This window comes from Dermacentor albipictus, chromosome 2, assembly GCF_038994185.2.
Source record: "Dermacentor albipictus isolate Rhodes 1998 colony chromosome 2, USDA_Dalb.pri_finalv2, whole genome shotgun sequence".
Taxonomy (NCBI): domain Eukaryota; kingdom Metazoa; phylum Arthropoda; class Arachnida; order Ixodida; family Ixodidae; genus Dermacentor; species Dermacentor albipictus.
The window spans coordinates 128,398,805-128,413,633 of NC_091822.1; the positions used below are offsets into that span (position 1 = coordinate 128,398,805).

The window sequence follows — 14,829 nt, forward strand, 5'->3', positions numbered from 1 at the left end:
TCTGCCAAGCTAAATTGGCAACTTTTTTTAATGTTCCTTAGCATCGTCTTTGTTTATGGTGCTAGGATAAAAAAAAAGAAGAAACAAACAAGAACAGGATGATATTGGACGGAATGTTTCTGCGGACTGGTTTATTTATTGTGATTAGTTGAACCAATTGTGTTACTGCAGAGTTACCCACCTTGGATCTGCACCGATCCCAACTTCAAAATGATCACCACCTGCGTCGCCATTTTGCTTGAAGCCTGCAGGGTCAGTAACAAGACCATCAAAAACGGCTGGCGATAACAATGAAAAGGAGAACAACAAAATACACGTTAGTAGCGTTAGTGCAATAAACTACCGCGTACCGTGCATTGGGTGCACGTTAAAGAACCCCAGGTGGTCGAAACCAATCCGGAGGGTCCAACTACGGCGCGCCCAATAATCAAACCGCAGTTTTGCCACGCAATGCCCAAGCATTTATTTTCATTTCTTTTTACTTGATTGATCAAGTCTGTATGCTTTATACGATCTATACGGATCCAATATACATCCCTGCGACATCTGTTTTGGCAGCAGAGTTACGGATTTGTGAACTTGCTGCTTTTTTTTAAACCTACCGATTTTTGGCAATTTAGGCGAAGGCTTTCAAATACTAATTTAAAATTCTGCTTTCTACAGAAAATAGAATTGAACTTTCCCTCTCAAATAAAAGAAAACACACACACACACACACACACACATTCACTCAAATGATTTTACGGGCTGGCTGGTCAAAGCATTTCCGCGTTTTATACGCATTTTAATGGGCCGCGTCGGAGTTACCCCCGGGCCAAAGCTTGTTAACAGCGCGTCTACAATTTTTGGGGGAAGAAGCGTTTAACGTGAACCCTAAGAAAACTAAAATACCTGGGCTTGTTACCTTGATTTTACCTAACGACTCAGCAGATCGTGGTAAAAACACGCGGCCACAAACATAAGATGGACGCAGAGCGCTAGGCTCCTCCTCCTTCCATCGGCGTACAAGTGTGTTTAACTCGTCCCCCACACCTCACGTTCGGTGCGGGCAGCCCGTTAGCGGGACTCACCATCGTGGCTCAGCGCCTGAAGGAGCTTCGCTGCACACACGAAATTGCGGGCTCGAGTACCGGCAGTGACGGCCCCGGTGCGTACAGGGAGAGAACGCCCACGTCCTGACATTTAGGCACACGCTGAAGACGCCCACGTGATGCACACTCACGCTGAAGTCGCCAACAATATATTGACCCTCACAGGTCGTCAAAACTGAGAGCCGAGTCGGTGTGGTTCTATCTTAACGTTGTCGTTTCTCCCTTTCTCGTCTACGTCTTTCTCGCGCACTTTTAACCCTCGTAGGCTCTGATCTGGGATACACATACTGCCCCCTTCAATGAATAACGTGAGAACTTGGATCACGAACCTGCGGTGTGGAACAAGCGCTCCCACGCACTTCAAGCACCGCACGTTCTGTCGTGGATACATGGCAAAGACAAACATAGACACACACGAAAGCGTCTGCGAGCGTAGATGCGCAAAGAACTTGAGGAAAAATATAGCAGACACACAGACACACACACACACACACACACACACACACACACACACACACACACACACACACACACACACACACACACACACACACACACACACACACACACACACACACATACGTGCAATGCAGTTGTAGCGGGACTTACACTCGTTCGTTGGCACCTGGTGGTAGGATGGCACGACCACTTTGGCTGCGAGGGCGATGGCCAAGGGCCCCATGATGGTGGCCACGGCCGTGTTGGGCATCCACATGGACATGAACACCGTGATCGACATGAGTCCCAGCAGGATCCTGTTGCGCAAAAGAAGAACAAGAAAAGAAGCTCATCTCCTCGAGGACTTGTCAAAAAACAAACAAACATAAAACTGCGGAAAAGTGAGGATAAGAAGGGATAAATTCACAAAATGAGAAGTGGCACATATATGTAACGCGCGCGAACTTCCCAAGTACTTACATAGGATTATGCACGTCGACCGATCGACTCTACCCGTCTACGTGCTTCTTAATCGTGTGTCCTGTTGTGGTGGTGATAAGAACCAAGTACAGCCACGACTGTGAGCTAACTCTTTATTAAACGAACACTTGCCCCATAAGAGCAGCCAGTGCACGAATCACAACAGTGGAGATGCGCAGGTTCATCGGTCGCCGATTCCAAGCTCACTCCACCATGTATCTGTACGTATGCGTTCAAGAGTAATCGCTGGTGTTCGCTTACAATCAATAATTTACGACGATGCTCTAGTCGCGCACGCAATCAGATTAGGCAAGGCAATCTCGTTTTCTAATGGGCGATAACATTCAAGAAATTTTCGACACGGTAGGCGCACCTTGCACAGAGCCATAAACCTGACAGCATTGATAAAGCGGCAAAAAACCGTCGCCGGACCAAGAAAGGAAAGGGACACTGTGTGCTTTGCAATATTCAGCTTCGGTGTGACTCTTTGAATACGGTGTCTTGGCATCTCTGTATGACTTTATTCGCAGGACGATGTGTTCAGCTACTCGGAAGTATTGGCGCTAATACTCCACAAGTCGAAACCACCTGTCCGTACGGTGGTTGTTGTTTCCTTAACTCTGCCTCTAAAGCAGCACATTTTTATTCGCACGCCACAATGCTTCCGATACGGGACGAGTAAGCTGCTGAAGCAATCGTGCGCCGTGTGTGATCAAGTGATGAAGAAGTTGTGTTGTATTTCCCTACTGCGCATTATGTCGCCTACTTATTTTCCCAATGCGTGCACCCGTTCGTCTCGGACCACATCGCCAAATCGTATACCTGTTGGCAACTCAGTGCACGGGTGAAAGTCTGGAATAAGCATAGCGTGCGATGCACTTTCTCCTCGCCTGTAGTCTTCACGTGTTCTAGCGTGAAGGCTATATGGTTAGCTGGTTAACTCTCCTTAGCAATCTGCACTCTAGAATGTCTGAAACAGTGGCGTTTCCTTTTACTCTACAGAATTTTCACTATTGTGATGATTAGTGTGGGAAAATAAGCAGCCGCCACCACTACAGGCTTATTATATCTTTTGTTCATTTTGTATATATAATGAAGGAAAACCTCGAATAAAGAAATAAAAAGCTTCGCGTAGGACCTGTCTGCGTTTCTAGCAGTATATTCCACAAAGCATAATTTACGGAACCTGTGTACACAATTGGCTATGCTGAACACATCGTCCTGCCGCTTTAAATATATATAGTGGTATTCACTACCCGTTCGTAAATATTACCAGCAGCAAAGAGTTAAGAATACTGAGTCTTCAATGAGTACATTCTGTGCTGACTGATTAGACTTCCTTCCAGGCAGCCCATATTTCGGCATCATAACTTTTCGCCTAAGTGTTCTTGATGAAATTAAATGTTTAATAAGAAACCCACGTGTAGCATATTAGCATGACCCGTTCAAGCCTACAGACAGCGAGTATTTGTTGCTTGAAAATCCCGCATTCCAATTCATATTGCGGCCAACTTGTCAAGAGCTCTGACGTCAGCGAATCTTGAGTCTCAGTTGTGCCGTTGTCTTTGCTGCTGCTGGTTAATAGCAGCAGAGAAGCGGGAAAATAGGCCACATTAGTACCAACTATTCTAACAGACATGTAACAAACCAACGAAACATATTTATCCATACAGAATTCACACTAACACCAATAAAACTGAAACATACCAAGTTTACAGACAAAAGAAAGATCAGGGTGAGGGGGGAGCGTGATATATCAACGTAAAGAAATAAAGTGAGCCATCAGGAGATTGCAGTAAGCTCTGCATCTATCTTCTTACGCTTCGAAAGAAAAGTCCACAGCGCCACGTGGCCAAAAAAAAAAAAACATTTCCCAGTGTTTTTTCTCTTTCTAAGAACGAGGAAAGACGTAGCGCTCCGAGCCAAATAAATTGAAGATAACAAAAAAAGATAGAGGAGCAGAGCTGCCGGCGAGTCGACGGAGGCATCGCTACAAGATCCAATAAACAAGTAAATGCCACTGCGGACGCCATTGGCTGCATGAAGGAAAACGAAGCGCGCTGACGCGTGGCATACTAAGGCGGCCGAAATATGGGCGATGGCCACGATGCAAGAAGTCGGTGCGCCGGGCGCGCGGGTGCGTTGTGCCGTGGCAGTGCAATATCTCAGATGGACCGCCACACGGGCTCGCAGACAGGCGCCGCACTGCCACTACGGCGCCACGGGCCGGCGCACTCTCCAATAAGCAATATTGACCCTGCGTCTAAGCCTCGCTGTGCGAGGCTGCCGGCAGACTAAACGGGGAATAACGGGGGGATGCGATAGCGTATAACTGTGCACGAGATGCGCCTTGACCAATCGAGTTTAAACTGGGACACCCAGTCGTCGGAAGAGTAACTCAATTCACACTGGTAAAATATTATTTGGGAAATCTATTTTTTATTCCTTTGACGGTAAGATGCCGACTGCTGAAAACGCTAAACTTTAAAGCAAAGTATACTGTTTTTTTATTCTTTTCTTTTAGTTCTGCGCCGGAGTCTCAACACTGCCACGCCTGTATGATGTCACAGACTTCAAAGTGGCTTTTCGTAAGCGAGCCGTTGCAGCGTCAAAACGTTTATAATAACTTCCCAGGCTGAGTCTCGAGCTTCACAAATTAAAGCGATGTCTTTCCTTTTTATTTCCAGTGTAGGGTATCAAGACAGATGCAACTTGGTAGCCTCCTTCCCTTTCCGTTTTTTTCGCTCCATCTCTATAATGCAGTATAATCTGTCTTTATCGGTGAGCAGCTTGCTAGACCAAATGTGGCACTGTCAAATGTTTAACGTCAAGGAACGCTAGTGCGGGTACATCAAGGTGACATAGCCACCACTCTTTCGTTTTCCATATGTTCTGGCCTGTTAAAGCTCTGCTAACGGTAACAGTTTATTTAGCACTTTTGGTACGCGTTCAGAAATCAGGCCCACCGATGAGTCATAGAACTTGTATGGCTTGCGTTCTAAAGCTGGCCGAAATGAAAACAGCAATAGTCTCTCTTTCAGTATTCTAGAAACCTATTTTATTTACACCGCTAGACAGGATGAGGGTCCCTTCTACAAGTGACCAAAACTGAAGCACTTAATCGCTTGCGTACGAGGAAGGTAGAAACCAATTGTTTCGGAAGACGCCTAAGCGACTGCGGCAGGAGATGTTCCGCACAAGATCGTCGGTAGTCGTAAAGCCAGCTTTTATGTAACAGAACGTCGCAGATGCATTTTTTAAGACAACGTCTTAGCTGACTTCGCACGGGTTTGACGCATCTGGGTCTTGGGTATCTTGTAACCACTTCCAGAAAAAAAAGGCGGTTCTTTCGAGCCTCCGGAGCGTCGTAGCGAGTCGCAAATGACATTAAAATACAGGTATCAACGAGACGAAATCCGACAATTAGTCACAGAGTATGTAAAATTAACGGTACGGGCGCAATTAGAGCCAATATAGTCGAAAATTACACATTGCCTTATGACCCTGTAAAGGGTGCACCACCGTAGACACCGCCATGCTGACAAAAAGCCACCGTGGGGGGAAATGGAGCAAATTTACTTTGAATATGCAGGGCTCGCGCTAGGCATTGGTGTCTGGAAGGCGGCGTCACACCTGTGCCCGCAATATGCGAGAACTAGTCGCAGAATAAGTAAATTTAGCGGTGCTGGCGAAATTAGCGCCAACACAATTGAGAATGAGCCGCATTGACAATAGAGTGCGCTATCTGCGGTAACGAAGTGGTTAAAAAAAATAAAAAGGTCAGCCGTGTCTACGCTAAAGAAGACAAGGTCGACGCCATTGTGCGTGAACTACGATACGAATAAGGCATGAAATTATTGAAAACTGAACATAAAAATGAAACAGAAAGGGACAGAATCGAAGGATACGATGGACATTTAATTATAGAATCATTTGAACCATGTGCGTCGACATTGGCTTCTACAGCGTCGACATTTGGTCGACGCTGACTTTGTTCCTTTCTTTCTTTTCGCACGAAGCACATCGAATGGATTTATAGTTGGAACATCACTGAAGTCAAAAGTCTTTGGAGGAAAAGCGCCTACTCAGAAAGATGTCCCAATTTCGAAAAATGGGCAATAAAATGCAACATGGGAAGGCCACGGAGAAAGCTGCCATCCTACTGTTCCACTGACGATTCTTCAAACGTAAGCACCAGAACGGCGCTCTCGTTATTACGTTTCGCCGGCAGTTCACTAAAAGATATTCGAACAAGCAGCTTGCTATAGCGCGCTTGTAGTAACGAGTTTGCTGTGTAAAAAAAGAAAAGAAAGAAAAATTTTCAGGAGCTGCAAATTCTTGTCTTTTACGAGCCAATACCACAATTGGATCGCCAGGCACGTCACAGTGGAGGACTTCGCGTTAATTCTCACCGTCTGAGGGTTTTTAAGCAGCACCTAATGCACGGTACACAAGGGTTTTTACATTTCCCGCTCCCCCATCAGAATGAGGACGCCGCGGCCGGGATCGGAACCGCAACCTCGAGCTCAGCAGCGCGACGCCATTGCCCCTGGGCTGCCGAGACGGGTCATTAAAGAATGTGAATTGAAGAAAAGGAAGAAAGAACACAGCGGCTTTATGCGGACCTGCGTTAGCATTCTCGAAGGCGCCTCTATCGAGAAAACAAGCACGCATCCGTAATGCTTATGGACGACGAGCCTTAAAAATCGATGAGCATGCTTCCGCTTAAACGCAGGCTGCATGTGAGACTGAAATTACCTGATCGTCGACGATTGCGCGTTCTTATTGTTTGTCGGTTATTTTTATACTTTAGGCGATCGTTAGCACCGTAAGTAAGGCGTCGCGGGTGCTACGCGTCGGAACCGCCTTCCGCAGGAGCCCAACAACGCAACCAGATTACAAATCTGCGCATGTCTTAGTTTTCTTTTAGAGCGCAGCTCTTTGGCGTCCGTTCCTGGGTTTCGCGTCGTCGTCGGCGTTGTCGTCGGCCTCGTAACCAGCTCCGCCCCCCTTTCATCCCCCCAGCGCTAGCAGCGACCGACTGATACCGCTGGATGCCGCTGACGCCGCTAGAGAGTCAAGATAACGTGGCTGCATAGAACACCGTCGCCGCCATGCAGAAAGAGGAGGAAAGGGTCCCCCCCCCCCCCCCCCTGTTCTTGTGTGGCGGATATGGTGCTCTTCAGTTGCCGACGCGCCGGTTATTTCACGTAGGCCCCGGCACGTCGACGAATACGTGACCACCTTCCCACGGCTAGACCTGGTTCTTAGCGCTGCGGAAGCGAGGGTATCATATTGTTTGTGTCGGCATCGGCGGCGTTGTCCCTGAAACCAACTCCGCAGCTGGGGTTGACTCACTATCGGCGTCAGCGGCATCAGTCAGTCGCTTCTATCTCTTCCCTCCTCCCTTTATCGTGTTGTCCGCTTGCTGCGCGCGCTTCTGCCCCCATCGTTTGCCGCTGGGTGTACACGCCGCCCCCCTCTTCCTGCGAGTCTCCGGTTGTCAAAGCGCCGGCTCGAACTTAATTCCTTTCTTCGCTCCTCCTCCAATGCAACCCCTGTGCGGTGGCAATCAGAGAGCCAGATCGGTGGCGGCGGATCTGTATATGTGCACCGCCCGAGCCGAAATTGCCGCTGCCGTTCGCCCTGTGCGGTGGCAATCAGAGAGCCAGATCGGTGGCGGCGGATCTGTATATGTGCACCACCCGAGCCGAAATTGCCGCTGCCGTTCGCCACTGCGAAATTATCTGCCAGTTCTTTCTGAGCCATGAGCGAGACGACCGATGGAAGTCCTCCGTCTGCTGCTGCTGCTGCTAAACGAGCTGCCAGAGCAGAGGCCCAGCGCCGTCGCCGTCAGAATCCAGAGGTGCGTGCCGCCGAAGCAGAAGCTTACCGTCGCCGCCGTCGAGATGATCCAGGAGTACGCGTCGCCGAAGCAGAGGCTAAGCGCCGCCGCCGAGAAGACCCTGCCGTTCGCGCCGCCGAAGCGGAGGCTCATCGCCGCCGTCGAGAGCAACCAGCAGTAAGCGAGGCTGAAGCAGAAGCTCATCGCCGCCGCCGAGAAGACTCTACCGTTGGCGCGGCCGAGGCCGAGGCCAAACGCAAACAAAGGCTCGCGAACAGTCAGGGTGCAACAAATGCTTTCCGTCGACAGTTTACAGACAATCCGTTTGGAAGTTTGTGTTCAGTGTGTGATCGGCTCTGGTTCCAAAATGACGTGAAACCGCTTCCGGATACGTGCCGTGAGAATCTCCGGTGTGCGTTTCCCAACTCGGACTTGTGTCAATTCAGATTGTGTTCTTCATGCATGCAACTGTTAGTGGAGTCTTTGTTAAAGGAATACGTGTGAAAAATAAAAAAAAATTCTGTGATAGCGCATACATGTGTTGCTCGATTTCTTTGCCTCAATCTATCGAAAAGGTGAAACAGCTTATTTGCTGCGCTCAAATTTCGCATTAGGAAGTAACGTAATCGTCGGTAATTTTTTCTTCTTTTTTTGCGCAAGCAGTCCTCGACAGCATGCGCGTGATAAAGCGCATGACATCACATCAGAAATAAGGCGTAAACAGCCCACAGAAAAACCAAGTGGCAAGTCCGTGCACTCCGTACAGACAGTTAACCAGCGAAGTTGAAATGTGCGGCAGCAGTGTTTAGAACTGGGCAAATCCGGACGGTTCATTACAGTCTTTCTCAATTACTGGTTACGTCTTTGAATTTCTTAATGAGGTTACACACGTTCGGCTGCGACGGAGAGAACGACGTCAGTGACGGTATGCCCGCAGTCTGCCGTTGTCGCTTCCGTTCGACGTCTCGAGTTTGCCCGGCGGCGCGGTTAGTGGCATCCGCCCGCCACTGCCACTTGCGATTTTTCAAAATTAAATTGCTTCAAAATTACACATGTCCGTCACGTAAGACAATCAATGGCTCATACGCCCCTAAACGCGGCATTACGACGACGGAGAAGTTCTACGCTGGAATGACGAGCGGCAACGGAGCCAGCTGTGAAGGAAGGCGACGAGGAACGCGAGAGCAGTGGCACGAGCGCGTTCGCGCGGTAGCACCGAGGGGTTCCAACGAGCCAGCTGTGGAAAAAGGCTACGACGCTAGAGCCAAAGTTGATGATGACAGTTTTAGCGAACTGTGACAACGACGGCACAGGGCCCGCTTAAACAGCTTCGCTGTAATAAAAAACTAATCCCCGCACAAGAAATTTTAGCAAACCTTGCATAGTTCCAGTAGCCTGGTTAGTAAACGCTTCTATACATACGATATTTCATGTTGGTATTACCGTCAAAAACGCCGCGACCTGCCGCTGGGACCAAATAGTTATTCTATAAGGTGACCCTCCTTACTCTGCAGGCATTTTCTCAGAGTAAAACGGAAAGCTGGAGGTCTCTGAGAGGCGATAAGAGCGGAAAGAACTGCCCAATAACGGGAATAGACCTGTACTTCTCATGGCACCTTTGTCAGAGTAGCATTGCCAAGTTTAACTGCCGTCGGTATGACAACATCACATGGCAACACTCACGTAGGTTGCCATTCCTCTGCAGCAATGCTCGATAAGTCACTGCGCTGTCCACGCAAAAGGACAAACACGCCAAGGATAACAAGGTTGCCTTGACGAAAGCTAAACCAGTCACAGCCGCTTGATGTTCCTTTCTCTCATGCCGCCGTAGTCGTACTACAGATCCATCGGACAACATCAGTAGGTAATGCTGTCGGAGGTTTACTTTCAGAAACACTATAAAGGAGAACATTCAGTACCAACGCTTTAGCAAATTACGCTTCGGAAATAGAGCAACGGGCGCTCTTATCGTTACAAGAGACTTGGTAAACCAAAAAACACACAAAGACAAAAGCCAGGTGGCGACACCACTGTTAAGCTCCGCGGTACTGACTCGTCATGACGTCACGGACCTTGACGCGTCCACTCGGACCTATAGTTAATAGTTTGTCGGTAAACGGGGACTGCATCCCAGTCTAAAGGAGTCAGAAACTCAACGTTGCAAGTTTCGACAGCGGCTCCCGCAGCGAAATGGTAGATACAGGGGATACATTTTTTTTTATTTGGAGACCTGCCATTGAAGCAGCGGCTCCCCTCTTCCAGCGTTTCGGCAATATACTCAAGAGTCGGAATATACGTCCTTGCCTTTCTCCAGTAATAGACAGCCTTTTCTACTAAAATAATTTTTTTAAATGTTTTAAAGGTTATTTTACTAGTTTTTGTTTTCTTTTTTTCCAATCATTTAGCTATGGTATGCAGTATTCCTCTAAGCATTGGCATGCAACACTTGAGAGGTGCACTTCTCACCGACCTTCCCTCGCTGGTGCCGACGGTGAGGAGGCACTTGAAGGCGAGCCGCTCGTGCAGGTCGCTAGACTCGATGGCTGTGGAGATCATCAGCGAAGCCATGAACAGCAGCCCGGTGTTCTGTACGCGGCGGGTTACGAAAGAGATCAGGAACAGACAGTGGCCGCAGCGAAAGGACATTGCGCGCTATTGAACCTTCATTTTAATAGGGGATTGGTGGAAAGTACGAGGAACTTCTGGGGCGCTCGAGACTCTGCTGTAGACTGAGCTGACCACATTGTGACATGGTGGACCAAACCACTTGGGAGGGGCGCCTTTGTTGATGTAACTGCACTTTGAGTAGCGAGCTTTAGCTTTCAACTTCGGTTTTAGATTGTTACAAAACGTGGTACAGATCCTGGATGCTCAGCTTCGCCTTAAGCATCGCTGGTTTGGCTAACGATGGCACAGCTGCCTCTTCCGTGCAGGGCATGCAAGGGTCGCACGTATTATCCTAACGGGCCGTGATTGGCGGGTGCAACCATCGGTTCCAAGCAATTGGATAAACTGGCCGAATCGTATCTGACGAACCAATCTTATGAATGAGTCCTTAACGCGGTGTCCAAAGCACAGAAGTACTTTTCGTCAACACTGATTTCGACGCCCGCTGTCGCTTTTCGACGCAATGGTAAGTCGGGCTTTTGAAGTAAGAGCTCTAATAATCAGGAATAACCACTAAAATGTCGCTGAAATAAACAACGTGTTTTGGAGTTGGCTCTTGGCTATAACCGCGTTCATGACTTCAAGGTGTCAAATTAGTTTGTCTTTAATTTCATTTCACCCAGAGTTAAAGCATACCGTGAACACTCAAGCCACACAGGAATCACTGATGACGTAACACGATATCAGCAGCGCTCGTGGCGCCATCTTGTGGCAATGCATTCTTCAAAAGCGCGCTGAGATATTATTCCTCATCGGATTGCTTTCTGTGACCAAGTTACATAAAGTGACGACGGAGTGAAAGCACAGGACGAGCGCCCATGGTCCTATATATTATATAATATGAAGAATTATATAATATATATTATATTACATATGTTATTATTATATAATATATTATATAACTGTGAAGGTCTCCGTGGAATATGTTCGGGGGCATGCATGCACTCACGTTGAGATAAAAGGAAGCCACTTCTTCGGTTGACAGTATCCCCAGGAACGGTAGTAGGACTATCGGTAGTAGTGACGTCACCGATAGAGGCACTGGCTCCACGACGTAGTAGATTCCCATCCAGAGCGTCACGAAGGCAACCCATGACGCCTGCAATGCACGGCCACGGTTAATGTTAATGATCGTTACACAACAGCTGAAGAGACATGGCACAAGTTTAGACGGCAAGACTAGAGACCAGGTACTGTCGCTTGCACAGTCTGCGCAGCTTTCCCTAAACCGGGGCCGGCGCTACTGCATGCGGCCGGTAAAATTACGATATACGGCCTTACTGACAACGCCGCAATAGAGTACAGACTTCCTTATTATGTGTCGATAGCGTTCTAAGGTGGCATAATTTATCACAGCCTGTTAATGGTGTAAAAAACCATGAATGTACTATTCTTATTGTGGGAAACATTGCAGTGAAGTCATGACACTGCAGAGAAACAAAAACCAGAGACAACGGCGCTGGTTTGTCTACACGGAATAAACGGGCGCACGTATATTTGTTGGTGAAACGCGATTCACATGGGAGCGTAAGTAAGAATTCAGACCAGGCAGTCGCAATCACGTCGCACCTACGTCACCGAATCGGATGATCCTCCACCCACTTGACTAATTCGCTGTCAACTGCTGATTCAGATCACTTGCTCGCATTTCTGGCACCGCATTTGTGGAATGACTTGAATTCAATTAGCAAAGTGCTCCATGTTCGAACAACGGTTCCATGTTCACGGTACAGAAATTTCTGGAAATGTTCCGAGCGATTGTGCTCCTACAACACAGCGAATTATAATATCCATTCATTATTGGTACTGAACCTCGGAGAACTCTAACTGATGTACATAGGCCGACTATTCCTACAGGCTGTATCATTTTGTCATGGTTAGTGGGCTCTTAAGAGCGGCCTTGTCTGCGAGATACGCTTTCTGCCGAATTACTTTTGACCACGTGGGGTCTTGAACGTGAACTTAAACCGCATGGCACGGCGACTTTTGCGTTCTTGTTCCTTCACAATACAGCTACCCCCACACCAGGGAGCCGAAATCATGACCTTGTTCCCAATATCAAAAAATCATAGCGCAAGAACACGGTCCCCCCATAATACTGGGTACCTAGGCAACATTCGCTAGCTCTCAGAAGCTGACTCGCGACGACGTATATCATCACTGCTTCAGACAGGGGATATATACGAAGGGCTGCTGTTAAGTATTCAGCGTTACCAAGCATACACTCAGCTAGGTAGCTGTAAATAAAAGAGCGTGTTGACCAATTTGTCGCACACTTTGGGCGACAGTGCCATCGCTATTGTTGAATGCTGGGTTGTCAAGCTTAAAACTGGCCGTTACTGGGTTGAAAATGACAAACATAGTGGAGCGCCTGTTTATGACCCTAGCCTGCAAATGCAAAAACCCTTCATGACATGAAGGACAGCCGAATGCCGGACAAAAGTATTGTTACATATCTGAGAATATCACGTGAGAGAGTTCGTACCATTATCCACGGTGACCTGTAAATCAGAAATCTGCAGCAAAGTAGATCTCTAAACTTTTGACAACTGAACAAAAGAGGAAACGTGGAGAGAGTGACTGTTTGGGAACATTTTGGAAAAATTCAGTCAGATTTACCGGAAGACTCGTAACTGGTTATAAGACATAGACCTACTGTTGTCATCCCTAGAAAAACTAGCAGCCTAGAGAATAGAGGCACAGTGATTCTCCCAGGCCAAAGAAGTCACGTTTGCAAAGGCCGCTGCAGAAGCCAATGGGAACAGTTCTTGTGGATCAGAAGGGGGCTTCTACTGGTCTTCCAACAGGCTTCAACGATTAATGCAGAATGCTACTGTGCTTTATCAACGAATCTGAGGCAAGACAACTAAAAATAAACGTCGAGGCAAGATGTCCAAAGGTTCCAGCCTGTCGCATGGCAATGCCTCGCCACACAGTGCAGGTGAAATATTGCAGGACTGCTCTCCTTAGGCTTTGATGTCCCAACGTCCCATCCACTTTACTCGTCCAAAATGGCTTTGACAGCCATTTTTTCGCTCTATTTGGAAAAATGCCCAAACTGACAACGATTTGCGAGTGTTCTGGAGGTAACTAATGCTGAAAATCAGTGCACTGTTGCACTAGTCAAGGAAGGATTTTATTTGCAAGGTCTTAAGTAGCTGAAGGACAGATGCTGCAAGTGCATTCACTTCCTGGGAGCATGTGTATACAACAGCGTGACAGTGACAGCTTGTTAGCTAAATTTTTTTTGCTGCGCAAGGCCAAGACTTATTAGCCCCCCTTGTGATTCATGGCTGATGAGACTTATCACGCATGAAACGAAGGCGCCCGGGGGAGGGGGGGGGGGCGTAAGCCGAATAATCCGTGACGTAGCGGCTACGCAGTCTTCTGCCCAATTATGCAGGCCACGAGATTCCCAACATATCGCTTGTCCTTCGCACTGCTTATTGCGTTATCGCATCGCATAATCGCGCTGCCGCACGGGTAGAATGAATCGGGAAAGTAAAGCACGAGTGTGATTCATTTATTTGTTAAGAGGAAGCTTTAGCACGGGGGCTTCTATTTAAATGCATGGGAAAGGAGGTTCGAGAACCACTACAACAAATTTGATGAGGCTTTGTTTTTGCATTCTAAAGAAAAAGATTTAATCTAGTGATTGTTGGTAGTGATTTTCGATTGAGGTAGTCAATATTGTACTAAGACTTGTTAAAAACCGCAAGTTTTCAGAGAACAAGACTATCATGTCTACAATCCTGTAACTCGGCAGTGAAAAATGGTACCACAATTCTGTCACTTGAATCTGATACTAAATCTAACGCGGATAAAGTTAATGTATTAGGCATTGCTCTCAAATAGACCACTAATATGTAATTCGGGCATTAGCAAAACACTTGTAAACGATGTAATGAATTCATGTAAGGTATAAATTCATTAATCAAATTTGTCCGTTTTGGGTACTCTAATCGTCCGCTTTGGGTGCTCTAACAGATAGAGCTTACAAAACTGCGATATCTGTTGCTAGAGCAGAACTACGAATTTGTAAATATCGTGCTTCCATTTTTCTTTTTCAAGCTTACAAATTTTTTAAAGTTCCTTTTACACAGTTCGGGCTGTAAGTCACGATAGCGCTTCCAACAGTCACCGGAATTAAACGTTCTCTCAGAAATGCAACAAATTTCGTTAAAATCAGCCCAGTGGTTGTGTACGAATATCGTTTGAGCGTTTTACGTGGATACTTGAAAAGTCGGCATCGGAGGTGGGTCTGAGCTAAAACTTCCTTGTAAGCACAACTTGACGCGCGTATACTGA

General features: G+C 47.4%; 1 protein-coding gene across 3 annotated transcripts in view; it reads right to left on the reverse strand.

Annotated features, from left to right (window-relative positions):
- Positions 1-14,829, reverse strand: part of LOC135897381 (Na(+)/dicarboxylate cotransporter 3-like) — a 131,018-nt gene that overhangs the window by 29,076 nt on the left and 87,113 nt on the right. For all 3 annotated transcript variants that reach the window (XM_065425991.2, XM_065425989.2, XM_070533970.1), the window contains exons 3-6: positions 11,471-11,620; positions 10,325-10,440; positions 1,701-1,846; positions 182-245 (exon numbers count right to left, since the gene is read on the reverse strand). In XM_065425991.2, the coding sequence (XP_065282063.2) occupies positions 182-245; positions 1,701-1,846; positions 10,325-10,440; positions 11,471-11,620 (476 nt within the window). The remainder of the gene's footprint in view (positions 1-181; positions 246-1,700; positions 1,847-10,324; positions 10,441-11,470; positions 11,621-14,829) is intronic.